Here is a 27,466-nt window from a genome sequence, read left to right on the forward strand (position 1 = left end):
GCTGGAGGAAGGCGAGGGGCCACACAGCCAGTAGCCAGCACCCCACTGGATGTGAAGCCTGGTCTGTGAGTCACCAGAGGACGGGGCGCCCTCTGCTGGAAGGCGGGGCCTTCAGACGGTGGGGGCCAGGTGGGGCCAGCGGGAGAACAGGCACAGGTGGCCCGGGTTCCAGCCCCAGCCCCAGTGACCTGCAGCCTGTCTTCAGTGAAGGGTATGCCTTGGGGAGCCTGCCTTGAGACTCACAGGTGGTGATGACAGAAGGAGAGCCGCTGGCGGGGTGGGGGGTCAGGACACTGATACTTCCCGCGTTTTCGGGCTACGTCGATTTTCTGTAGACCGTGTTCCCTGCCCGTCCACAGGAATGGTGGACTCCTCAATGATGCCCATCATGGGCTACCTGGTAGACCTGCGGCACGTGTCTGTCTACGGGAGCGTGTATGCCATTGCGGACGTGGCCTTCTGTATGGGATATGCTATAGGTAAGGAAGGACCCTGACCTTTCACAACAAGCTTTTATCTTGATGCATGATAATGCCGACCGGAAACTGTTTAAACTTTGGTGTCTTTCTGTCTGGGAGGCATCTGGAGAGAGCTTTATCTCCTTCTCTGTTTCCTGAAAGGTCCTTCGGCTGGTGGGGCTATCGCAAAGGCGATCGGATTTCCGTGGCTCATGACGATTATTGGAATAATTGATATTCTTTTTGCTCCTCTCTGCTTTTTCCTTCGAAGTCCACCTGCCAAGGAAGAAAAAATGGTAAGAGAATTTTAGGACGCAACTCTAGTGTTTCTTGATCATGTTGGCATGGTCTTCTGGATGGTTCCTTCATGGCTCAGTTAGAAAGTATATTTCTGCTCCTTTGGGGCAGAACTCCCCAAACATAAAGGGTCAGAGTTCCTTTGGCGTTTATACCGCATAGGCCATGCTTCTTTTACTGTATCAAACATTATGTTTATAAATGTGAAGAATGAGGTGATGTTTTGGTACATAGATTAGCAGTCTGTATAGCTCTTTTGTCAACCAGACATGGAGTAGTTAAAATTTTTTTTTTTTCTTTTCAACGTTTTTATTTATTTTTGGGACAGAGAGAGACAGAGCATGAACGGGGGAGGGGCAGAGAGAGAGGGAGACACAGAATCGGAAACAGGCTCCAGGCTCCAAGCCATCAGCCCAGAGCCTGACGCGGGGCTCGAACTCACGGACCACGAGATCGTGACCTGGCTGAAGTCGGACGCTTAACCGACTGCGCCACCCAGGCGCCCCATGGAGTAGTTAAATGTAATTGCCTTTAGTTCTTGAAAATCTCGAACATAACTTTTTTTCCTTTCTGCACCGAGTCCTGAGATGAGCCATTTTGGGTGCCGTTTGCTTTTCCCCTAAGCCTTACGGCTTTCATTAATAGTGTTTTCGTTCTTACTGCGTAGGATTCTGGAGAGGGTTTTGGTGTAGGTAACAGAGCGTTTTGGGAAACTATCGTATATGTACCTTTGGGCACACGTGAGCATGTGTAACCTTTAAATTCACAGTTTCATAACCAGAATCATGACTAAATGATATGGTATCGAGGATAAAGTGTTTAGAACTTCCTGGTTCTAAACTTGAATTTCAGAATCATTTTAGTCATTTAGTCATTTTAACCTGATGAGCGTTCATCCCTGGTGGTGGTGTTGCTGGGTTTTAAAACCTCCCGTGGTGGCAGACCCTCGTCTAGCAGGATGAGAGTGGCAGGTTAAGTTAAGAATGAAGGAGATAACGGAGGCGAGGGGAGATGGTGTTCTTGTGATGAGTGGATATGAGGTTCACTTGTGATGTTCTCTTGGGGGCACATCAGAAGTTCTTTCTGACGGTTGAATGGAAATGGGTCTGACGCTTTGGCATTTCTTGAACTTCCCTGTTACGATTTTCCCCAAAGAGTGGGTCTAAAAACAGACACAGACTCTAAAGTTAGGTTACGTGCAGCCTTTATTTGTCTGGGGTGTTCTTTGTATTCATTAATTTGTTCAATATATTTTGAAAATATTTTCAGAAAAAGAGTATATTCAGCACCGATCACTCTATCGTGTGCCCTTTATTATATAGGATTTAACTGGATAATTTGGTATTACTCATGACCCATTTGAAAGAAGAGGAGTGGAAGGTGTGGAAATATTCCGACGGAAATCACCTCTTCTTTCCTTCCTCTTGCTTACATGGCCCCACTTCTGAGCAACCGTAGCACTTTACTGTTCATCCTACCCGTCTCCTCGCCTGAGCCCCGCATGGTAGCTTGCCCAAATCGGGGTCGGAAAAGGGGGTTACTCCCAACCCTTTTTGGACCAAAAAACACAAAGACAAAATCGCCTACAAGTTCTTTCACCCAGGAGACTGTTTAATAAGATTCTTGGGAAGTAATGAAGGGCTAGTGGTGGCCTTGGAGCCACACTGTCATGTGGGGACAGGATAGCATCTCCCTTACTGGGTTGTCGTAAGGATTCAGCCAAGAATCCCAGAGTGCTTAGCCCTGTGCTTAGTACACAGTGGATGCTCAATAAGTGCGTTACTATTTCCAGCACCACCTCATGCTGCTTTCCTGCTTCTGCCTAACGCCCTGATTTACTGTCCGCCCAGAGGGCCCCCTGGTGTCCCCCCCCCCCTTTCTCCCTCCTGTGAGGCGAGAGCTTCCTTTTGCTCCTGAGACCTCTGAACTGCTGAATGGGCTTCCTTAGCCAAGCAGCAGACGTTAGTGGCCCCTGTGCCGTGTGTCGGTGTCAGCGTGGTGGCTTATCTGAGGTGTTGGAAGAAATAAGTGAGGTCAGGGGATGGGGGGTAGAGGGGGACAACCCCCCTGGGCCAGCTGCTGCCCTGGAGTCCACGTGATGACTGGCAGAAGGCCGACCTCAGCACCCTCTCTCTTCCCTCGTGTTAAATCAGCGCTTTTGTTCATTTAAAAAGCGAAATGCCGAAGGGAGTGGAAGAGACGATCTTGAAAGGCAAGGCAGCAAAAATTGTAGGCTTCCCGAAAGGCACTTTCGCTGCCAAATGTCAAAAATCCGTAATAAGTGCCTAGCAAGATGAATCATTAAAAACCTGAGAAAATGTGCATCTCGCTGCCCGTCACTGATGCCCATAATTGAAGGCATCACATTGGATTCCATTTGACTCGCGTAATGGTAACATTTGAGGGTGGCCAACAGCAGTTGCCTATTCCCTGAGCAAGCGGGGCAGGAAGACGCCTAATGATAAGGGGGAGTGAGGCCGGGACAGCAGTGTGCCAGGGAGGAGACAGAATTGATTATTGCTCACTTGAGAGAATCCAATACCGACAAGTGCGGGCGTTCAGGATCAGCAGTTACCAAAGGCAGGCGGGCAGATAAGCCTGAGCAAATCATTCTTTCATTAGGCGGCCTTCTGAATAGCCTTCAGCTATTTTATATTGAAAGATCTAAAGCTGTTTTCATGGGTCCCAAATCACACAATCGTGAACTAGCGTGAGAGCGCTTGAGTTTTTCTTCCGTTTGGTGTCCTCGACTACTGGCTTTTTTTTTTTTTTTTTTTTTTTTTGTTCTCTGCAAGTATAAGAAATTCCACTCTGCCGTTTGAGGACAACTGTGTTCTAGTTCTACGACAGTGACATGCAGCCCGTGATTCTCAGAATACCCAGTTGAGGATGGCTGTGTGCTGGAACGGATATTTTTTCCAGGTTAAAGAATTATTTGTAAAGATAGGGCACATTTCTTACAACTTACTCTTGAAGTTTCTAGTGGTGGCCCAGACAGGAAAGTAGGGGTTTGGGATTGCAGCTTGCTTTTCCTGGGTGGCTCCGGGCTTTCTCCTCATTGTTCCAGGGTCCTTCCAGCCACCCTGTTTTCTGAATGCAGGGGCCAGGCGAGGACCTGAATATTATCATCTATTTATAGAAATGGGTCCCTCTGTGGGGCATTTATGTAGTTGATGTGCAAAACCCTCACCATTTTTTTTTTTTTTTTTTTTTAAGATACAGTAAATAAAACTTTCTAGCATTCAGGCCTGGTAGCTCTCAAAATCTCAAAGCCTGGAGGGCTTACTGTTCAGCTTTTATTGTCTCAATATTCCAGCTGTGTATTTGCTTCATTTATATACTTCATTTAGTCCAACAAGGCTTTTACCACTTTGGAGATCCTCACTCTGTGTCTGATAAGAAACCAGGCATCTGGCAGGGGCTGGGGTTCAGCTCTCAGTGACTGGGCTCTGCTCTGAGTTCAAAGAACTTCCTCCTTTCTCTCTTCAGTCCGGAGTCAGACATGCCTCTGTTGCCCAGCAGTGGCACGGAGAGCTGGCTTAAATTACCCGGCGGCCCTTGTGGCCCCCCATGCACTTGATTTACCAGCTGCATCCTGTTCACGCCTCTCTCTTCCTGGCCCTTTGGGAATACTACGTATGCTGCCTGGCTTCTTTGGTCATGTAGACGTTATTATAAAAATAGAACTGCCATACAGTCGTGCCCAGCGTTAGGTTTCGGGGGTCCTTAAGTCTGCATATATGCAGAGTCAGGTCTAATGATGGTTGAACCAAGAGAGAGAAGGTGGTTATGAAGAGGGTCGAACGATGGCCATCCGTCCCAAGGCTGTCTTACTGCCTGTGGGCCAGAGGTCAAGGTCCCTTGCCTGGCATTCAAGGCCCTGCAGTCTGGTGCCGGGTGGGCCTTCTAATTAACATCTCGCTGTGTGTACCTCATCATCAGACCTCTGTGGTGGCCAGGCCGGCTTCCTTAGTGTCCCTGTTTTACACAGTGTCTCCTTTAGTAGATGATCTATGCTGTGCTCACGTCCAGCTCCTTTGCTGTGCACACCCTTTCCGCCCTTCGAGGTTCAGCTGGTATCCTGTCTCGTACAGCTTTCCCTGAGCACTTCATCCACAGCAAGCGTTTCCCCTGTGAGCACTGTGGGACTTGCCCTTCCTATGCAGTAAGGTCACTGACCTGCTGCTATAGGACCTTGGGGGCATGCAAGCAGGTGCCCAGCGAGCCGTCGTCAGCCGTAGGGCCCTCTGTAGTTCTAGATGATGCCACATCACTGAGACAGTGCTTCTCCTAGCGTGTCGACACCATTGTCATGAAGGGTTAGGGACCCGACTGGAATTTCATGTTTAACTCTCCCTTCCCCTCGCCCCCCTGTTGATTCTCGATATTTCTTTGAGGATCACTAACCTGGGGAGAGGAGATGTGCTCTTTGGGGGTTAAACGCTGGGAGAATGGTGCTGGGGTACCATGTCTGTTGCCTCAGTTACTTAGTTTTAGACTTTGAGCTCTTTATTAAATACACGTATCAATTCACTTGGCAAAAAGTATAAAAACAGTGTTAAATTTTGCAGCTGACAGTTTGAGCTGGCGGCCTGACTTATAGGGTCACGGAAGTCCTTTATCTTAACATGTCACCCAGGCAGATCACTGTAGATTCTCTCAGGAAATGATACACGGGTTAGCACTGAGGGGAGTTACAGAAGGTCTCAAATGTGTAGAGCGGGACCTGGGGGGTGGGGGGCGGGGAGTAGTGGACAAACACAAAGATAGGTTTCAGTGGGCTCATATCAACAGAGAAATGTCTCCATGTAGATTTTCACACCGCACAACGTCTTGGGGGAATTATTTACTTGGAAGAAAAGTCCAGAAAACACACCTGATGGGAGCATCTCCTTCGGTTGCACGCAGCGTCTCCTTGCCGTGCTCTGGCCCTTTTCTGCCTCCGCCCCGGAGCCCTGCGAGAGTAGATCGCGGCATAAGGCTGCCTGGCACGCATCTGTCCCCTCCCAGCGGTGCATCCCTGGTCACGTTCTTTGATCTCTGTGCCCGCACAGGGTTACCCGCCTACCAGGTGGGGCTCTCGTGGAGCTGCGGTGTTGTGGCAGGAATGCTTAGCGTGGTCCCGGTCCGATAAGGGACGGCTGTCTTCTCAGACTACATGCTTGGTCTGCACACTTTCAAGAGAATAATGACTGCATGGGTTTATCGATTGAGGATCAATGGACTGTTTTTACATTTTTAGTGACAGTGAGAAGGCATAAGATTTTTATGGGCATCAGAGGAATTTTTTTTTTTTAAATCCTACATTTGGACAAGCGGAAGACCTCTAGGATTTGGAGGAGGGGTGCTCTGGAAATGCTATTTATGAAAACGTACGGGCCCTGTGATGTCTAGTGCAGGGAAATCTAAGGGACCGTGGCTGTGGTCTGAAAATACTGGAAGGGCAGCCTGCGAAGATGGCTGCAGTCAGAACCAGATCCACATACATACACAGTGGAGGCACATTTCCAGCGTGGGAGTTTGCCTCGTTAAGGACAGAGCGTGCCGATTAAGGGTGTTGCCACAGTGAACACCTGGCGCCGTGTGACTCCAGCATCCCCCCAATTCCGAGATTCCAAATAGAATTCCTAAACGGGGGCGCCCGGGTGGCTCAGTCGGTTAAGCGTAGAGCTTCGGCTCAGGTCATGATCTCGCGGTCTAGGAGTTCGAGCCCCGCCTCGGGCTCTGTGCTGACAGCTGAGGGCCTGGAACCTGCTTTGGATTCCGTGTCTCCCTCTCTCTCAGCCCCTCCCCCACTCATGCTGTCTCTTTCTCTGAAAAAGAAACATTAAAAAAAAAAAAAAAAAACTCTTCCTAAACGTAACCCGCATAAGCCCTTGCTGCATGGCTTTAGGGTGCCCGTGGCCCAGGCGGAAACCACTTCTGCAGTCTCTCCCGTTGCCTGGGATCCTCCTGGAGCGTCCAACCCCGCAGCTTCCGGGCCAGGCAACCTGGCAGTTGCACCCAAGGACTGGTTCCCATGGGGTGGTGTCATCTACAGCCTTCAAACTAGTGATCCTCAAAAATGGTAGGTTGAAACCATCTTATCTTTGTGAAACAAGATCACCATATGTGCACTCTGCTGTCTTTCAGGCTATTCTCATGGATCACAACTGCCCCATTAAGACAAAGATGTACACCCAGAATAACATCCAGTCGTATCCGATAGGTGAGGATGAAGAATCTGAAAGTGACTGAGATCCTCAAAAGTCGTCAAAGTATTTATTTGTACAAAACAGTGTTACCAGTGAAATGACTCCTCCAGAACTTAGTCGCACCATCGTCCCTGGCGAAAGCCAAACAACCAAAGGTTATTCATTCTTCTCCGTGGTTGTGATCGATTGCCAACAGCCTTATAAAGAAAAAGCAGCTTTTCTAGGGGTTTGTATAAATAGTGTTGAAAACTTTATTTTATGTATTTGATTTTATTCAATATTATACAATATATTTTGACGAAATATAGTGTAAATCTATAAATATTTGAATCCAAATCAAATATAATTTTTAAAAAACTTACATTCATAAACACTTGGGCAAAAGAATCGTATATTTTTTCTGAATATTGGTAATGGGTGTTTAAAATCAAAGCACACATTATCTCTGAGACACTTCCAACACTGAGAAACCAGAAGGAAGTCTGAGAAACAGAATCAAGTAAGACAGCATATTATGTAGTGACGCTGCGTGTGGTTAACTTGTAATTACTATCAACATATTTATGAGTTAAGAGCTAGTTACCTCAAATGCAGAGGACAGGAACTTGGGTCCGTCATCTTATGGACTTACCCATAAATCGTAGCTGGCATTAGTTTTCTTTGTAACCATCTACCTGGAAGCAGATGGTTTCAAATTACACGTTTACAAGTCACGTAATTTGGTAATTTGGCACTAGAGCCAGAAGGAGAAAACTAGAAAATAGTCCAAAAGCGGAGAAAAGCACCCAAAGTATAGTTGTAGAACTAGCTTTCCCTTTAAGATACATACTGGATTGTCTTACTGGATGAAAAGTGAGGGTAGAGATCCCTTATACAGACAAGATTAAGCAGGATCGCTATATTAACGTCTCGTTCAAGTTTTAGACATTTAAAAGGCTAATCGCTGCTATGATGTGAAAAAATCAGACCACGTACCTTTGACCTGTTAAGAGGCCATCCAAGTGTTTTATAGGTATCTGTTAAATTTTCATCTGTAACTATTATTTTTTAGACTTCTGAAAGTTGTTCAAGTTGACAAATTTTAAAGGAAGATGGAGGAAAGAAATCTTGAATCACATTAGGGAAAACAGGTTAAAAAAAAAAAAAGTGGTCAGGACACATCCCCTTTCAAAGACAGAAAAACCCCAAACATCTAGAAAGGCGTATGTATTCTCGTGTCTAGTGTTGTGCAACGTGGTTTTTCTAAGCATGACGACATTGATGTGCCTTTTCAACAGCAAATAACTGTGTTAATAGTATCGTCAAAGTCAGTTGACATCAGGTTTTGTAGGAGATGTGATTGGAGTGCGCAGATAGTGTAGAATGTCGCAAATACTTGTGAACTCTGTAGCTCTGTAATCAGAAATTACCTAATGTCTGTTCTTTGTTAAGCTAATACTGTGTTTCTGTTAACTTGGACAAGGAGCCAAGAACTTGAGAATGAGGACTCCTCAACCTCAACCTTGTAATTCTCTAGAAGTAGCTAATCCGGTTTCCATTTGCTTTAGGAAGCTTTTCTGTGGGGTTTTGAATGATTTGAAATCTGGTTTTCAAGGGCAGCGATGGAAGCAAATGAACGTCACATACTTGCCTTGGGCAACTTAAATCTGTGACTCTGTAAAAAGATGGATGGGGAAGCGCTCGCCTATGGCGAACCTAAAACCGCGGGATTGTTTTCTCCCACAGGGGAGACCCCCTTGGGGAACGTGCTACAGGTTTGTGGCTCTCCCTGACCACAATGCTTTATTCCAATTTTAGTCTTGCCTCTAAGGCTTCAGTTCCTTCAAGAATGACTGGCAGAGGCATGCCCACTGTTGATCTCCAGAGAGAAGACAAAAGAGACTGGAGTTTTTCAAAACTGTTTTAGCAGCAAAGGTATCCATTATATCTGAGGGGGTAAAATTGCAAGGTCTTTTATAGGACTGATATCCTGGGGTTAGCAAGACTATGAAGTGACGCTTTTTTTTTCTTCTTTTAATGTATCAGAACAAAGAACATACAGCTCCCTGAACGTTTTATTTTTTTTGAGCAGAGGTGGGTCATGTTTGTACCTGGCAAACAGATACAAAACCACTAATGAGGTAGCAAAGAATATTCAGTTCTTTCGACTGCTAAGTGTATGTGCCTGTTTTAGCTCGTTTCCTTAATAAATCTTCTGAACACTACTGTGCCTGTTTGTATTTCTTTATAAACCAGACATTATCGCTGGAATAAAATACACTTTAAGGTATTGTCTTGACTGTGAATACCTAATTAGGAACTATTCTTCTCTGCTTACAGGCATCAGGTAAATTTCACTCCAGGTTAGTCTGAAACCCTACTTTTTGGCTTTGGAAACAAAATTTGCTTTCAACTGAAATCTGTAACTAGTCACGTAATATCCTTGTGGAAAAGCCCAGTAAGTTATCCCTGCATTTCTAAGGTTAGATTGTTTTCCTGACTGCTGTGAACAAGTACATCTGATGAAAGTAACTATAATTCACAGCATAATTCTGATTCCCAAATAATGCTAACACGTTGTTCAGCTTGTCTAACCTAATCCTCCATCTAAATATCAGAAATGCAGAAAACAGTCTAATTTCTAATAGGGTTAAGAAAAAAGAAAACAAAACACCGGAACTTAATGCTTTTAGGCTGATTTCAAACTAGCAATTTTGTTCAGCAAGAGAGGACTTTGTGAAGACATTGTTTGCGTGGCCGAATTCTACCCGGCGATGATTCCAGAGAGATGTAGCCAATCCCCTCGTTCAGAGGTTAGCAAATGAAGATATTCTTGTTTTCTGTGGTAGTTCTTTTTATTATTTTTAGCTATTGATAACATAGCATGGCAGCAAGATTACATCAGGAATGTAATAGAATACAATTATTTCAGAAGCCTTACCCCTCACTACCCCTAGGCTGCTTGTAGTGACCCCCCCCTCCCCTGCACTCAAGTACAGCCATGATGCCACTACCTCAGTAGATATAAAAATATTGCACTACATTAAAGGTAGATTTTACAAATATAATCAGCAGCATTACCGAGCTTTTCGTAATTGTGGTTCTACAGAGTTAAATACTTTTGAAACAGGAGATTTTTAGGAAACCAAGATTTTGCGTTATTCCTGCAGCTCTTTTCAAACGCACCAGCTTCAGCAGCATGCCTGGCTGTCACTAAAGCTTCTGTGGTGTCATCCGTCCATCAACACCAGCCACTTACAGACACTGACCTTCCAGGTTATCACCGGTAAGTTATTTCTTTATAAAAGTTGGTTATTACGTTGGGCACACTGTTTCAAGCATATGTTACAGAACCATTTTTAGCTTTCAGAGAAGTTGGTGTATAAAGACTTCTACAGCAGCGTTCATTTAAAATGCGAGCATGCTTAACTAAACAAAACGGGATACACAGACTTTTGTTCTATAAACTTGGCCAATAAACGTATTTCCTAGTATTTCACTTCATAAAAAACAGCAAGAATGAGAACTGGCCATTGATTCTAAAAGTGGAATAACTTTTCTACCCTCAAACATGTTTCTGTGCTCCGTAAGAGTCATACTCTTTTTGAATAGCTTTTTACTGTTTGGAGCACTTTTGCCGTTCTGTTCTCCTCACGATGATCCTGTGAGGTAGTTAGTATTGTCTGTTCCTACTTCGGAGCGGGGGAGACTGGCACAGAACACTCTTGTGCTTAGTTCACTCGTGGCCACTGGAAGAGTTTGAACTTAAACTTTCATCTGGAGTCCTAGGCTGGAGACCTGGACCAGAACCCTTACTAATTTACTATGCCATCAAAACTGTCCCATCTAGATTCAAAATTATGTCAGTTTTTACTGTGGATCAATTATCAAAGTAGTTCCCTACAGAAGGAAAACAGACCTATAAAAGGCCAGAACTTCTATGGTATAACCAATAGTGGCCACGCGTTACTGGGGTCTACACGACGGACCGACTATCCAAATAGATCCTTGTCATCAGAGAACTGACCCCAAGTCCTATGTACTGTACTGTTAATTTTTGTTTTCATTTTTAAACGAATGACGACAGCACTGCAGAAGCACCTGGAGGAATCACTACTCCTTTAATCTGCAGCAGGTCAGAGAAGCGATAAATAAATCTACCTTGCGTGATTCCTCTCCTTCACAACATCCTCCCGCACGAAAAGGTTTCTAAAACAAAACAGCCAAAGTCAGTTATCAACACGGTCATTTTAAGAACAGGCCTCTGAAACTTCATCCTTGACATGCTTTATTTCCCATGGGAGAACTAAAGATGGAAAAAAAAATCATAAATGTTCAGAACTTCCATTTAAAAGGAGAAAGCATCAATCAACCTTTTAAAAGATTAGATTTCAAAATCCTACCAGTTACTGTTTTTTAGTGATCTTGTCTAAAAAATTCTTGCCCAACTGCATTCTTTATTCCCTATTACATTTTGTTTTGCAATGCAACCTCTTCAAATTAGTAACTATATTCTCACTAAAACTGCACAAAAACTAGAAAAAAATTCACAGGATAGAAAGCAAGCAATATATGTAATTGTTTTTTCTTTTTTTCTTTTTTAAATACTAAATCAGTGTAACTGACTAAAGCCACAGCATCGGCTTTTGTTACATTTGGCAAAAACACCCCCCCCCCCGCCCCCCAAGCCCCAAAACAACAAAAATCTCGAGCAAGTAAACTTCCTAACACAAAGATTCAAAACCTGTTCCCTCAGTGATTGCCGTTGTCAATCTGGGCAGCAAACTCGTTAGAACCGTGATGGAAATGAAAACAGTTCAAGAATTTGGACAGTATCCTACATAACACTAACTCAGAAACTAAGATGAAGAAAAATAACACGAGACATCACACATACATAAACATGAAAAGTTAGCTTACATAATTACATAATTAGAAAAAGTTAAAAATAAATTAGTAAAAATAAATTCCCAGTATAAACCCAAAAAAGCATAGCTATAAATGCAATCCGAAACAACCATTTTAGTGAGCTGGTCATGTTTTCGCTGGAAAACCACCTTTTTCACTCTTGTTCCTACGCAAGCAAATGACTGTGGAGCAGTGGGCCGAAGTGCTTTGTAAGAGGGTTTAAAACGTGGTTTATCTGTGGTACTTTAGATGCGACTTTTCCCCAATCACTTGAGAGTATTTAAGCGGGCTGTCTGTTAAACAGACTCGGATGGGCCAAACAAGCCCTCTGATATGCTGCTGAATGGCTGGGAGTCGATCAGCTGGGTTATTTCATTATCAAGATCTTCTTCTGTATCATCTGTGTACTTGCTTATTTTTTTGGAGGGCTGGTCTAAAGACAGACTTTCTAAAGATTCCAGGTCTTCAATGCCTGCTCTGTAGTGGATCATGAGAAGTGTCAGGGCTTGTAGTCTTTCACCTGATTTCGCCAGAGCGGCAGAAAGAAGTGATTTTTTCCTTGTATCGGTTGTTTCCTTTTCTTCTCTAACAAGGGAATTATTGTGTTCCAGCTCCTGGTCAATTTCATTCTGCAGTTTATCCAGCATGAACTCAAGTTTCTGGATCCTCTCCTCCGTAGGCAAACCCCTGTACAGATCGCGGCCGATTTCTTTAACTGCAATGAAAACGCTGTCGTCCAGACCACCCTCCTTTCTCACCAACTTTATTCCTGTGTTGTTCCCCCGTTTAGAAGGACTGTTCGGACCACACACCTCTGTGTCGCTGCCTTCGTTGTCTGATGTGTTGGGTGTGTGTTTTGGTGAAGGCTCCACCAGCTCAGTTCCTGGTTCGGAAAGGCGAGTTTTAGAGACCTGGCGCAGATTTAGCAAACGGGAGCTCGTATTGATAATATGTCTTGTCAAACCTGTTGTTTTGTTGACTGACTTGCTAGCTTCAGCATCGACACGAGGAGGCAGGCCTAAGAAGCTTTCCTGTCCTTCCAGCCTGAGGTTTTTCAGGGTCCGGTCTATCCGCCTATCAGCTGCTCCGCAGAGAGGAGTCTCGGCTAGACACTTTTCCTGACATTTTTTATGGCAGACGTAAGCACAGAACATACACTGGGAGGCAGCTTTAGTCCACACTTTTTTCTTACAGTAATCACACCAAGTTGGGTTCTGGAACTGAGTATCCTGGAAACTATGTTTGTTTTCTGTCAAGCCCATCTGTCCAACGAGATGCTCCTCTTTGGGTAGGGCAGGAACCTCTTCGATCAAATGGAGGTCTTTCTCTTTCTCTAAGTTAGGGACGACAGGGTGGTCTGGCTCTCCTTCTTTCAAGTATTTGAAGTGAATAGTAATGTCACCAAAGCAAAATTTGTCATTGAATCCCTTCTGCACACTCAGACTGCGCAGGGCGGTTCTCGTGACCATCGCCTTAGGTGAGGGGGCTTCCAGTCGGAACTTTGAAAAGTATTCCATGTTTGATGTCGCCAGACATCCTAGAGCCACGTCTTCAAGTTTCAGGCTAACGTGCCCCAGACAGATAAGACCCCCTAACTTGAAGGGATCCCTGCACCACAGGGCAACGTTTAAGTACCTGTGGCAGGCTTCTATGTCAAAGAGACAGGTTGCTCTGCTTCTGGTCCATTTTCCTAGCTTATTTCGGTAAGGGATTTCTGACGATTCCCATGTCTGGGGGTCATCTGAACTGTCCTTGGGAGGGCAGGAACTTTCTGATGGAAAATCTCTCACCACGTCTTGCTTTGCTAAAAACTGCTTCGATGCAGCCGCGTCTTCCGTGTGATCTGTAGTTTTTGCTTGCTTCTCAGCAGGTTTATCTGCAGGAGGAGGAGGCAGCACCTTTTCTGGCTTTTCAGCGGGCACATCTGGTTCTGTCTGACTTGGGGCGTCGGCAGAAGGCAAAGGGACTTTCACCTGTGGTCGTGGTGGGACGGGTGGTTTGAAAGTGGATCCTTGGGTGGGTTTTGACACTTGTGTGGGGTCTGTTACCTCAGAAGCTTTTAGGGCTGAGGGTTTATTTCCTTCTTTGCATGGAGGTTTTGGTGGGGGAGGGTGACTTCCTACAGCTAATTTACGGTTTAAAACCGGTGATATCGTTCCAAGGGGTTTAACAGAAAGTGTTGTTGGAGTACGTTTGGGACTGTGACTTAATGACGGTGCCTCATCTTTGAGCTCAGTTTGTGCTCGGACATCACCTGCCAGGTCTTCAAATTCAGAGTCCAAATCTCTGTTCTCAGTATCCGCTGCCAAGGCAGGTGTCTCCTCCTCATAGTTCGGTGGGCATGAGGCCGACAGGAAGTGTTCCTCCAGCTGTCCGAAATGATCCTGCAGGGCCGTGCCCTGGCCGCTCTGGCCGACGGGCCTTTCGTAATACACCAGGACCCGGTCGCCGGCCTGCTTGATCAGCTTCAACACTTGCAGGGTAGAGGTGATTTTCACACCTGTTGAAAGATTTTAAAAGGGAAAATATGTAAATTACTGCAAGGAAAATCACCTACCTCTGCTGAATCGAACTGCCATCAGTTCAGGATTATGGAAAAGCAATACGTAATTGTGCCGCACGATCAAATTCTGAGACCAATGCTTGAAGTAAATTTAGCAAAAATACTTTATCATGAACAGCGGGCCCTTTCGCATATTTTTATTAACCCTACCCATCAAACTAAGCTTTTTGTCAGGATCAGAAAGAACAGGGAAGGCACAAGTTGCTTTAAAGTTAAACAAGCTGGTTACTATCTGCATCAATAGTATGAGCTTAAATTTTCCTTTTATTATGTTCTAATAGGTGCCACATGAACAGTTTGGAATTCAAAACGTATAGAAAGACTTAGAGTGAAAAATCTCCCTTTTGCCTCTATTTTGCAACCATACTGTCCCATCCCTGAGACAATCAAAGCTAGTAGCTTCTCTAGTCTTCTCATCTAGGTTATCTTTAAGGCTCTCTCTTTCCCGCCCTCTTCCCACCCTGCCCCAAACGGTACTTATCCAAGCTACCCCTTTCTGTAGGACTTAGAAAAGGGGAGAAGGGGTCTTTGCTTTCCAAAGGTCTTAGGGCCACCCTAAATACATCAGAGTAACATCACCCCATCTAACAACCTGACCACAGAGTTCCTCAACCTAGATCCTCTCCTACATCAGCTACTCAGGCAAGACCATGCTTTAGACCTGGTTATCACTTGGAATTTTCCACACAGCGGTCTTTCACTTGCAGTTAATCCCTACCCACAATCTCCTATTTCCCACCTCTTACGATCCTGTCTGCTAACTGAATGTTTTGAGGTGATTTCCAGGCCCAGTCATTTCTCCTTTGCTCTCCTGATTCAGCTGGTCTCCTGACACCACTTGCTTTTCTCCCCAGTACTAGTCTCAAGAGTTCACTGAGGTTCACATCAAGATTTCGGATTCTTTTGCCCTGCCCCTTTCCTCTTCTGTCACCTAGTGTTCTGAGCCAGCTTGCCAGCTCCATCTCCCTAGCACCAGCCAGCCCCCCCGAGCCCCCCGCCAAGATCTTTTATTTGGTAGGTGACCTCTCCTTATTTCCTGAAGAGATCAACAAGCAGCCACGTTTTCTCGCTCCCATTTTTACTAAGAACCCATCTGTGAGGACGGATCAGACTTGCACTCTGGACCCTACTTACTCCCCATCTCCTTCAGAACTTTGCTCCAGCAGCTATCCTGGCTCATAGTTTTCTCTTCCTTCTCCTTTAAAACTTTTTTTGGGGTGCCTGGGTGGCTCAGGTCACGATCTCACGGCTTGTGGGTTTGAGCCCCGCATCGGGCTCTGTGCTGACAGCTCTGAGCCCGGAGCCTGCTTCGGGTTCTGTGTCTCCCTCCCTCTCTGCTCCTCCCCCAACTCGTGTTCTGACTCTCCCTCAAAAATAAACATTAAAAAAATAAAACCTTTTTCTTGATTTTCCCAATTCGGTTCTGACCATCTCTGCTCTCTTTTTCTCCACCTGTATCTGCTCCTTGTACGCAAACGTCCTCATGGTTTCGTCTGACACAGTTCCCTTCCTTCTCGCTGTCTTCCTGAATCACGTTCACCGCAGTGGTTTCTCGGGTTGCTCTCCCCTCTTCTTCACTCTAGTCCTACATCCCTCACTACTTCTGGAGATCAGCACCTGGATGTTGATTGACATGACAACTGCAGCACAGTTAAAAGCCCTCTATGACCTTCTCATTCTCCTGTCTTACGGGAATCAACCTGCCAGCCTCCCCGTTAACCCAATTTGCACCCCACAGACCTTCCCTGTCTTAATCACCAAACATAGTGCTCCCCACTTTTCCTAAAGCTTTGGCTCAAAAATCTTTAGCATATGAACTCATCCACTGAAACCCAAAGCTTTCTAATGTGGCTCTTCATGATTCATCCAGGCTGCTCTTTCCCTCTAACCACACTAAGTTCCAGCAAAATTGTAGTCGGAAATGAAATACAGGTCCACCTGGTGAGCTGCAGTAGGGAAAACTTCAATCTAAACTTGTTCTTTGTGACTTAACACCTGCCCTCATCTCTGCCCCAACCACCGGGACCTTTGTGGAGACAACCACTGTTCCTCCAGGACTAATTGGCCAAATCTGGATTCCTTTTCTTTTGCTATGTTTCAAATATACACAAAAGCAGAGAAAAAAGAAACAAGAAAAATGAACTCCATCATCATACTTCAAATATAATAAGCATTTTGCCAATCTTATTTCAACTACGCCAATCCCATTACTAAATATTTAAAAAAATTATATACCCATATAAGCAAAGTATCACTATAAACCATAAATGTGTATTATACCTGCCCCTTACCTCAGTAAATATTTTGTTTTTACAAATGTTAGCTATAAAGGGTGACCTCTATTTTTCACTCTGTATACATTTATATTGCTTGGATTTATTTATTTTTGATAATATTTACTACGTATGTAACTGAAAACCTTTCATAAAAGGACATAGAGGAAAAAAAATATATATCCTGTAGGTAAAACCAGAACAAATTATACTGAATTATAGTTTTTAGCTGAGGGAGAATAAGCTGCTATGTTTCTGTTAAACAACTATTTAACAGAGGAGGTCTGTTTTATGGCTTTGCTATCCTAAGTGCCGATGACCCAGCAGTGGCATCTGGGGACTTGTTAGAAATGCAGAATCTTGGGGCCCCCTCCAGGTCCACTGAAGCAGAATCCATATCTTAACACCATGTCTGGGTGACTGGAATACACAAGAAGGTTGAGAAGTGCTGTTTATGACATGATCAGAGGATCTCCATGTGAAAACACTGACTTAGTTGGGCTTCTAGGTGTGCAACTAAATGATTTTCATTATTTTACTGTCATGATGGATTTGAATCGAAGGCAGAGTTTCGTTGACATGTAACTAAGAAAAACCTGCTTTAGGAACCGATCTACCTTGTTCATTATCTTAGCTGTCAGAGAAAGATACCACATTGTCTTTAGAAGCTCAGCTGTGACCAACCACGTGTTTAAGAAATCTCTTGACAAGCCTAGAATGGGGCGGCGGTAGGGGAGAGGTACTACAAAGGTCGGAAAAGGTTTGGACTTTTTCCCCGTTGGTCTGTACAGTGAATCCTACTACTTATTCATAAATGTGTATTATATAAATACCCAAATAATCTGCCTATCAACAGAGTTTTATGCAGTGACCAGTCCAACTGACAGGAAGGCATGCAGGTGACACATTCTTCCACCAGCAATAGTGATTTAGGCTGTACTCTAATGACAGCACATTAACAAATGGCTGGCCATGGCTGGCCCATCAGGGACAATATAGAGCCATCAATATGGGGCCATAGGATAGTTCAAGTGTGCCCTCTTGGACAAGGAATATTAGTCTCTCTCCTGTTCATTATCTAGTCCTAAGTGATGAGGGTCATAGTGCTAATACTGTCAGTCTTAGCCCTACAGTAGTTAAGGTGGAGATGATACAGAAGTAATTGTTGACCCGCCCTTTCTTTCATATTCAATAAACGTTAGAGGAGTAGAAGGTGGGAAAGAAAGGAAAATTAGAGAAGTTTACAGATGAGTGGTCTAAAGATGAAGTCTTTTAAAGATTTATACACTAGGACTAAAATGTATAATTAGGACTAAAACGTCATATGTGCTCCCTTCAGATTTTTATGAATAAAGTCCTTCTCTTTCCAATATAAAAGTAACAGGCTCATAGAATGAAGATAGGGAAACTCCCACATTTGCTAATTTCTCTATGAATGTAAAGTGTGTTGCATATCAGTACAGTTACCTCCAATAGCAATGAGTCGGTCTCCCCGTTGAAGGTCTGCGAGTGCAGCAGGTGAGTTTGGGGCCACAGTCTCAATTATGACATGCCCAGCATACCCGTCAGTTGACTGGACAAGACGAAGTGTAAGTCCGACACTCTGTAAATTCCCCTTTATTAATTCAACCTTTGATAAAGAGAAAAAAATGAAAACAGTCAATGAGCTCACGGAAGGGGAGTGAGAAAACATTAACCCACACCTAACGATACCATCCAGAACTGCTACCTATGTTGTACTTAATCTTAATAAAAAACTGAGATCCCGTTGTGAATGTAACTCTAAATCTTGTGTTTTTAAAAATTTTTTTAAAGTAGGCTCCATACCCAGTGTGGGGCTCGAACTGATGACCCTGAGATCAAGAGTCATATGCTCCACCAACTGAGCCAGCCAGGCGCCTCTAAATCTTGTTGTGAAACATAATGGGAAATATCTTCTATGTCATTAGATGTTTTTATGATGTATTGTTAAATTATCTTTGGGAGGGCAAAAGAAAAGAGTTTACATTTGTTTTATTAAGAGGTATCTTATTAATGAGATATCCTTTTCTAACTCATCAAGATCATTTTGTTTTCTAAACAAATGTCACCCAATTTATCAGTGTGTCCCAGATTCACATTGTCTGTGAACTAAAAAGACAACACCACATGTTATCTATCCTCATTCAAATTACTGATTAAAAAAAAAAAAATTGAATGCTGCATCCTTTCAAGATGACAAGAATTCAATCTGTGTTTATTAAATAAATTACAGATCAGTCTAATTGTATTGTCATTTAGCCTGTGTTTCTCAGTTCTGGTCTTCAAGATATCTCATGAGGGTCTTTGCCAAATAACCTGCTGATACCCAAATATAACACTGTCTGTATTGCTTTAATAAATAAATTCCACTTAAAAGCTAGAAATTTAATTCTCCTACCTAATGGTGTTGGCCAATAAGAGAGACCTTACTGGAACTGTTTGGGTTTTTTGGTTTGTCTATTTTTAATTTTTTTTTTTCAACGTTTATTTATTTTTGGGACAGAGAGAGACAGAGCATGAACGGGGGAGGAGCAGAGAGAGAGGGAGACACAGAATCGGAAACAGGCTCCAGGCTCTGAGCCATCAGCCCAGAGCCTGATGCGGGGCTCGAACTCACGGACCGCGAGATCGTGACCTGGCTGAAGTCGGACGCTTAACCGACTGCGCCACCCAGGCGCCCCTGGTTTGTTTATTTTTGAGAGAGTGAGTGCAAGCAGGGGAGGGGCAGAGACAGAGGAGGATAGAGGATCCGGGGCAGGCTCTGTGCTAACAGCGGACAACCCTCTGCGCGGCTTGAACTCCTGAAACTCATGAACCGTGAGATCCTGACCTGAGCCGAAGCTGGACACTTAACCAATTGAGCCACCCAGGCGTCCCTGGAAATTGTTTTTTAATATGGATGTTAACAGATTTTGCAGAGTTGCTTTTAGATTAAGGAGAATTTTAATCACATTATCCTCAAGAACTGGGAAATGAAGTCAAGTTTTTGATTATCTAAAGGTTTACAAACAAAAAACAACCCTTCCAAAAAACGTATGTATTAGAATCTCCAAAAAACATTTGTCCAACCAATTTTTGCCTTATGATATAATAAATAATTACCTTATAATGTTAATAGTGTTTTTTCACTTAAGCCCTTAAGAATGCATTCTTTCAAATCCACAAACATAAATATATTTTTAATATACAGAGTGCCAAAGCTAAAGCTTACAATGTAATTTTTTTTTCTAATATCAGAAAGTTAACAGTACCAAATGGGCAAGAAACTAAATTGTATGAGTCTGAGAACTGTAAATTTTAAAAACTATCCCTTGGAATGTGTACTTTTTTTTTTTTTTTTTTTTTTTTGTGATTTACTCTTTGTTCTTAACATGGAACTTAAGGTTGATTTAAACAGCCAGGAATCAACCAATATAATTTAACATATTAAGAAAACAAAGGAGAAAACCATATAAATAATTCAACAGGATTATTTATAAATAATAAAACAAAACAAAACAAAAAAAAAAAAAACAACCAAAAAAAACCCCCCAACATCCACTCGTGATAAAAGTCCTGAACTAGAGGGGCGCCTGGGTGGCGCAGTCGGTTAAGCGTCCGACTTCAGCCAGGTCACGATCTCGCGGTCCGTGAGTTCGAGCCCCGCGTCAGGCTCTGGGCTGATGGCTCAGAGCCTGGAGCCTGTTTCCGATTCTGTGTCTCCCTCTCTCTCTGCCCTTCCCCCGTTCATGCTCTGTCTCTCTCTGTCCCAAAAATAAATAAACGTTGAAAAAAAAAAAAAATTAAAAAAAAAAAGTCCTGAACTAGAAAAGCAAGGGAACTCTTAAACCTGATTGTGGGTACCTACAAAAATCTGCAAGTAACATAATACTGAAGGTTTTCTACCTAAGATCAGGAACAAAGAAGGATTTCTGCTCGTATTATACCAGAGGATACAGGCAAGGTGATAACATAAGGAAAGGCATAAAGATTGGAAAGAAGAAAGAAATGGTCTTTATTTGCAGATAACATGACCTTCTACATGAGTAATCCCAAGAAATCTACAAAACAACTATTAGAACTAATAAGTGAAATTAGGTCACAGACTACAATGTCAATATAGAAAAGACAAATGAGTGTCTATTAGTAACAAACAATTAGAAAATAAAAAAAAATAGGCCAAATTTGTTTACAATAGCATAAAAAATATTTAGGGTTAAATTTAATGAAAGGTGTGCAGGACTTGTACACTAAAAACTATAAAACATTGCAAAGGAAAATTAAAGAAGACCAAAATAAATGGAGAAAGATACCACATTCACAAACTGGAAAACTCATTACTGTTAGGATGCCAATTCTTCCCAAATTTATCTACAGATTCAAATGGAAATCTCTACAGGCCTTTGGAAAGGCAAAGTCAAAGAGAGGTAAAGGACCTAAATTAACCAAACCCGTCCTTAAATTGAACAAGGATGCAGGTTGTACACTCTCTGATTTCAAGGCTTACTACATACAGCACACATGACATAGATAAATCTCAAAGATGTGGAGTGAAAGGAGTCGAACCCCAAAAAACCATATGCTCTTATGATTCAATTTGTATGAAATTCTAGGGAAGGCAAAAGTATAGTGACAAAAAGCAGATTAGTACTTGTCAAGGACTGGGGACTGGAGACTGCAGACTGAGGGCCTACAGTAGCACAAATAAAATTTTCAAGGTAATGGGGATATTCTACATCTTGATTAGGGTGGAGGTTATATGACTGCATACAATGACCAAAATTCACCAACTGTATACCTGGTGAATTTACTGCATTTAAAGTACACCTTAATAAAGCTACTAAAGCAAAAACGAATAAAACCAATATACCATTTTTGTCTTATGATACTTATGTCTTTTTAAAGATATTATTAGATTACTGGTAATTCATTCGGATAGCCCTTAGTTTTCCAATTTACTTAATTTAATAGGAACAACTTGGGATGAATATAGATGGTCCTAAAGTCAATCAGGAAGGAGAGCAACATTTAGATAGTTTTTCCATTTAACTTACGTCAATCAAATGAATACTGACTCTTAAGTACAGATAGCTGGAAATACTACATTCTAGATACAAGATTAAACCAGACATAAATGTAAGAAGCAAGAACAAAATGTGTCTGGAAAAAAAACACTTAAAAATGTAACTTGGGGCGCCTGGGTGGCTCAGTTGGTTAAGCGTCCAACTTCGGCTCAGGTCATGATGAGTTCGAGCCCTGAGTCAGGTTTTGTGCTGACAGCTCAGAGCCTGGAGCCTGCTTCAGATTCTGTGTCTCCCTCTCTCTCTCTCTCTGCCCCTTCCCCACTCATGGTGTCTCGCTCTCTCGCTCTCAAAAATAAACATTAAAAAAAAAAGTAACCCAAATTTTAGTTTTATGTACTGTTATATCAAAAAAGAATATGAATAAACTTTTAATTTTTATCAAATACATGCATATGGTTAAAAAAATCAAATACACAAAATAACTTCTACCAAAATGCAACAGTCCTCTCTTTCCAAGCCCCTCACTCCCACACCACAGCAACCACCTTCCAACTCTTTTAGTTGTTTAGGGATTACTTTTTGTTCTCTAGATAATACATCATTATTTCCTAATGTATCAAATTTTAGACAATCTGCTGACTTCCTCCTGTAACAGACAAGGATGCAGCCCCATATTCCTTTCCCCAAATTATAGTAGTGTTACATCATTTTTAGTTCTATGTAACCTCTTTATAATTTTAATCAGTATACTTCTATTTATTTCCTCTTTCTGATACTAAGACTTCTATCTTTCTCCTCACCTCTCCTCTTTACACCTTCTACCTTCTAAAACTCTACCATCAAAATTGAATAGCTATTATATTAATTTTCAAACTATAATTAAGCTATCAAGTTTGATTGTAAAAGCTAAAAATTAGTGGTATTTACAATTATTATAACAATATAAATATTGTTTATTGTAAAGCTGAGCATTATCCCATTTTCTGTCTTGTACAGACTTTTTACCTGGGTTTTTTTTTTTTCTTTCAACAACACAGCTTTCACTTTAAATGTAGAATTTATGTTAAGTATGGCTTCTATGATTAGCTCTTAAATTCATCTATCCATTTGTTTACAAATTATTTAATGCTCAGTTGAAGGGAAGTTTTTTTTTTTAAGATTTTTTAATGTTTATTTATTTTGGGAGAGAGAGGGAAGGAGGGAGGGAGGGAGAGGAAGAGGGAGAGAGAAGTCTGACAGTGGTTTAGTTCCTGCTTCCAATTTGTCTCTAAGGCAGAGCTGCTCTCCTGCTAAAATCTAAGCAGGGCTTAACCCACAAAACCACGAACAGTGGCCCTCACACCTGCCTGTGGCACCCATGCAACACCACGGTATCCCCAGAACAAGCACCTCTTTTTTGCTTCAGCTAGTTGTAATAGGCATCGGTTCCAAACCAGTTCTAGCTTCCCAGGCACTGTGTTAGAGACTATCATAGACAGTATCTCATTAAACTCAAAGTGCTGTATCTATTAACCTGGAAAGCTACAAATACATCATAAAAGTAGGAAACAGTGTTTTCTCTGTGGCTTAGCCTGTGTCAATCGGCCTGAATTTTGTTAAAACCAAAAAAGTAGATTTCATCTGGAGTAGAGATATTATTTCTCATATTTTTTGAATTATATACAAAAATAAGTGTATCAACTGTCAAGAACTGCTGATGCATACTAACCAAAGAGCAATTACATGAGCTGAATCACAAGTCAATACACACAAGATTGCAGAGAGCCTGCATTTAACTTTACCAATAATGTCAAGACACAGGTTAAAAAATGCTAGCTGTATGTGCATCTATCTTGTGGAGAGCAATTTAGTAAAAACACCAAGATAGCCTTTAAGAGCTCTCACACTCTGACATCCTTCTAGCCTTTCTTGGACCCAACTGGGATGCTGTATTTTCACCTGAGGGGAAAACAACATATTGATTTTTTAATCCCTTCCTAACATGCACATAATTTCATACAATAGCTAAGAAGAAGATACATTTTAATAACATATCAATATAGCTCGTTTACAAACTGTTCTCTCCTACACAAGCTTTCAACATTGAGCAAAAAAACCCCCAAAAAATAAAACAAAAAAACCCCCCAAAAACAGAAGCACAAGAAAGGATCTCTAAGTGAAAGACCCTAATTTACTGTGACCAGGTATACTTTTGGGTATTCTTTCAGCAAATAAATTTCTGAAAAAGACACTGTAGGAACTATTTCCCAGCTTTTTTAGTAGAGTAGCAAGCGGGGCAGGGATGGGAGAAATGACACAACAATGTGCACACATATGGACACAATGCCAGTACGTAATGAAACTTCTGTCAGCAGGCTTTTAAATGCAAATGACCATTCTCAGTCTTCCTGGTCCATAGTGTAACCAATACCTTTTCTATCAGAATTCTTCTCATATTACAATTTTAAAAGATGCTAATGATCTTCACATTGGTGTATTCTGTAACTCCTCTTTGCAAGATGAAATGCAAGTAACATTTCCAGAAAAATCGATGTTGACCTAAAAAAAAACCACATTTAACAAAACCTATAGCAAAGCTATTGAGAAAGAAAGGTAATGGGAAGAAACGTACCAACTGATTCACTTACTCATTCAAATGCTTAGGCACCTGGCCTAGATGTACAGCCCTGAACAACACAGATGAGCTTCCCTGGCCTCAAGGAAACAGAATAGGTAGGTATGAACAAATAATTACCATCATACATGTGTGATTTAACAGGAATCACTTAACTAACATTTAGAGAGCAAGGAAGGCACTCCTAAAAAATTTAATTGGACACTTGCAGGATTAGTAGTTTATCAGGCCGGGTCAGGCCTGGAGGCAATGAATGTATCTAACAAGGAGAGCAGCGGGTCTGAAGGGAGGAGGTGCAAGCTAGCAAGCATATTTGAAGAAATGAAAGTTTAGTATTCCAGTTCTTTGACAAGTTCAGTCTATGTAAAGAGGGAAGGAATCTTGGTTCATTCAACTAAAAGACCTTTCAAAAGAAAGAGGCATAATATCAATTCGACCACCAATTTTATGCCCAAGATACTCAAAGTTAACAAACGGAAACTATGGTTTAAGGAGCATTTGGATGAACTACTTAATACTATAATGTGACTGCAGTCTTGAATATGAATAATATTTAATCCACACTGATCCATTCAAACCCCTTAAAAAAACACCCAGTTTCACGAATACCAGCCCCAAGAGGAAGGTTTTTTCCTGTAAAAAAAAAAAAAAATCTAAAAAGTCAAATGTTTAAAAATGTTTCAAATTGCTTCAACGTTTATTTGCTGTAAAACAGACCATTCACAAAAAAAGTTTCATAAAGATCATATATTTGTAAACCATTCAGTAAGTGCTCTGCCTTTTTATAGGTCACTGATGTAGATGATCCAAATCTCCAAAGCTCAAGTACTCTAAACCTAAAACCCAAGGCCATAAAATGGGCGACAGAGTCTGAAGGAGTCTGAAAATAGAATTCTCCCATGGATACGTTTTATTTACCTAACCAAAATGTGAATGCGGAGAAAGATGCACTTCGTAAGTTGCTAAATGAAGACTGAGGCTCTAAAAATAAAATCATACAGTTCTTGCTTTTCTCAGAGAAATCTGCCGTGGAGGTGAGCAACTGGCGCCGTAACGGGTGGCTGTGAAAGAGGATGCCTACGTATGACGGACAACGTGGTGAGAAGGACAGAAACAGGTCTGAGGTGGGCAACACAAGTGTTAGCTGCAAGTCTCCAGGCTGGCTCAGCCTCGCGGTGCTGCTCGCCCGGCTGCAGGGCCACGACCCTGTGGGAAAGCTCCGTGGACTACTTCCTCCCCACCTATCGGGGCAGACTGAAACTTACTGCCCGTGTCTCCCTTCCTTCCCCTTCCCGTGCAGTGGGTAAGGTCCACCGAGGACCCAGGACCACAGGGTTTAACAAAGAAGGGACACTCGACTCAATACGGCTCCGTTCGGGTGGCCAGAGCAGAAGTGGCCCGCTTCGGGCGGTGATGGTCTGAAACAACAGAAGAGCTTCCTACGGGAGCCTTTTTTTTTGAGAAGCATGGCGATGGGAGACAGCTAGGGGACAAAGGGCATCTGACTCTACAAGAGGAAGCCTTTGAAGAAGGGGCCGTCTACACAGTGCGGTTCCCATCATGAAACGCTCTTTGGAAGGGCATTTTCTACTCACTGCCGCACTCTACTGCTGCTGCGTTGATCTGCAGTGGTTTTGCTGCCCACATTTTTTAAAAATGGAAGACATACACTCTTTTGACTGTGAGCTTCCGCAGACTGGCTCAGGGCCTCCACAGCACAGCTTATGTGGGATACTCCACATTTCTGTCAACACCCCTACCCTGTCTTCCTCTATCTACACCTTTTCTGCACCAGGCCAGCTCTCTGGCTTCCCCCGCTTCCTCACAGGTTACGGAGATTTGACCTGCTTTCTCCTGCCACCGCGTACGGTTTTGCCTGGCTTCCTCATTCCTATTACCCCAGAAAGTGCACGATTCTTCTTGAAGGGCCCTCGTGTACCCTCTTGGGTACACATCCTAAGCAGGGATAGAATCAGAATAACAAGTGCAGAGATGCTAAAAACAATTAGCTTCTACACTGAAGTTTTTGAAATTACATGCCTGAAAGTAGAATTATTTGTTTACGCCAACTGAATACCCTGGATATTCCGGGATTATTTAAATTTTAAAAACTGTCGTCAGAAACTCTTCTACTAATGCAGCAATAATTTCTGTCAGAAAGCCACTGGAGTTTACAAAATTTGAAGTCACCGTGTTTGAGACTATACTACAGATGCTTTGGTCAGAGTAGCCCCAACTCTCCATGCTAAGATTCTCAGAGGGTGACTTACAATCAAAAGGTCAAGATTTTTAAAACCAGAACAACTTTTATATTAAGTCACTGAGCTGTTTGCGAGGGCAACTTCTGTACAACATGCTCAGCACAGAATGTGGCAGAGCTGTGACAGTCTGGTGGGTTCCCTGAACACCAGAGGTCAGGCTGGTTCGCTCACGGTTAGAGGGCACGAATGACTCACACGGCTGGGGACCAACAGCTCACCCATCTGTCTCAACCGGAAGCAGCAACAACGCTATTGAAGATCGAGGGCCGGATTTTGTATTTTCACCATCCATCACTTTAAAACACCGCCGACATAGCTGACGATCCTACCACATGGAGAAGCATCTGCTCACGTCACAGGCATTCTCCCTCCTTCTCCGCCTCTCTTCCTTTCCCTTCTCTTCCCTCAACACACAAACACACCTGAGCGTAAAGTAACACAAGTGACATCCGGCTCAATTCTGAAGTGACTGAGTTAGAGCTAGAGTACTACTACTCGATTTCTACTTATTAAGCACATTTCGGAAAGTTAGAATTCTGAGAAGTTAATAAAACAACTTCCAGGTTCTAGAATGAAAACGGAAACATGGGGAAAAGAGACAATACTGACTCTCTGAAGGGTCATTCTGAATCAATCCAACGTACTTTTTTTTTAATTCATTTTTTTTAATGTTTATTTTTGAATGAGAGAGAGACAGAACATGAGCGGGGGCGGGGCAGAGAGAGGGAGACACAGAATCTGAAACAGGCTCCAGGCTCTGAGCCGTCAACACAGAGCCCGCTGCGGAGCTCGAACCCACGGACCGCGAGATCGTGACCTGAGCCGAAGTCAGATGCTTAATTGAACCACCCAGGTGCCCCAACCCAACCTACTTTTAAGGACAGGCAGTTTTGAC

General features: G+C 42.8%; 2 protein-coding genes across 2 annotated transcripts in view; one reads left to right on the forward strand and one right to left on the reverse strand.

Annotated features, from left to right (window-relative positions):
- Positions 1 to 9,153, forward strand: part of SLC18A2 (solute carrier family 18 member A2) — a 38,706-nt gene extending 29,553 nt beyond the window's left edge. Inside the window, exons 14-16 of the mRNA XM_086680974.1 lie at positions 360 to 479; positions 621 to 754; positions 6,888 to 9,153. Of these exons, the coding sequence (XP_086537100.1) occupies positions 360 to 479; positions 621 to 754; positions 6,888 to 6,992 (359 nt within the window). The 3' untranslated portion in view covers positions 6,993 to 9,153. The remainder of the gene's footprint in view (positions 1 to 359; positions 480 to 620; positions 755 to 6,887) is intronic.
- A 1,851-nt stretch (positions 9,154 to 11,004) lies between these two features.
- PDZD8 (PDZ domain containing 8) overlaps positions 11,005 to 27,466 on the reverse strand; it is a 74,142-nt gene continuing 57,680 nt past the window's right edge. Inside the window, exons 4-5 of the mRNA XM_086680972.1 lie at positions 18,140 to 18,302; positions 11,005 to 14,336 (exon numbers count right to left, since the gene is read on the reverse strand). Of these exons, the coding sequence (XP_086537098.1) occupies positions 12,133 to 14,336; positions 18,140 to 18,302 (2,367 nt within the window). The 3' untranslated portion in view covers positions 11,005 to 12,132. The remainder of the gene's footprint in view (positions 14,337 to 18,139; positions 18,303 to 27,466) is intronic.

This window comes from Puma concolor, chromosome D2 (genome assembly GCF_028749965.1).
Source record: "Puma concolor isolate L17-30 chromosome D2, mPumCon1.1.hap2, whole genome shotgun sequence".
In the NCBI taxonomy this organism is placed as follows: Eukaryota; Metazoa; Chordata; class Mammalia; order Carnivora; family Felidae; genus Puma; species Puma concolor.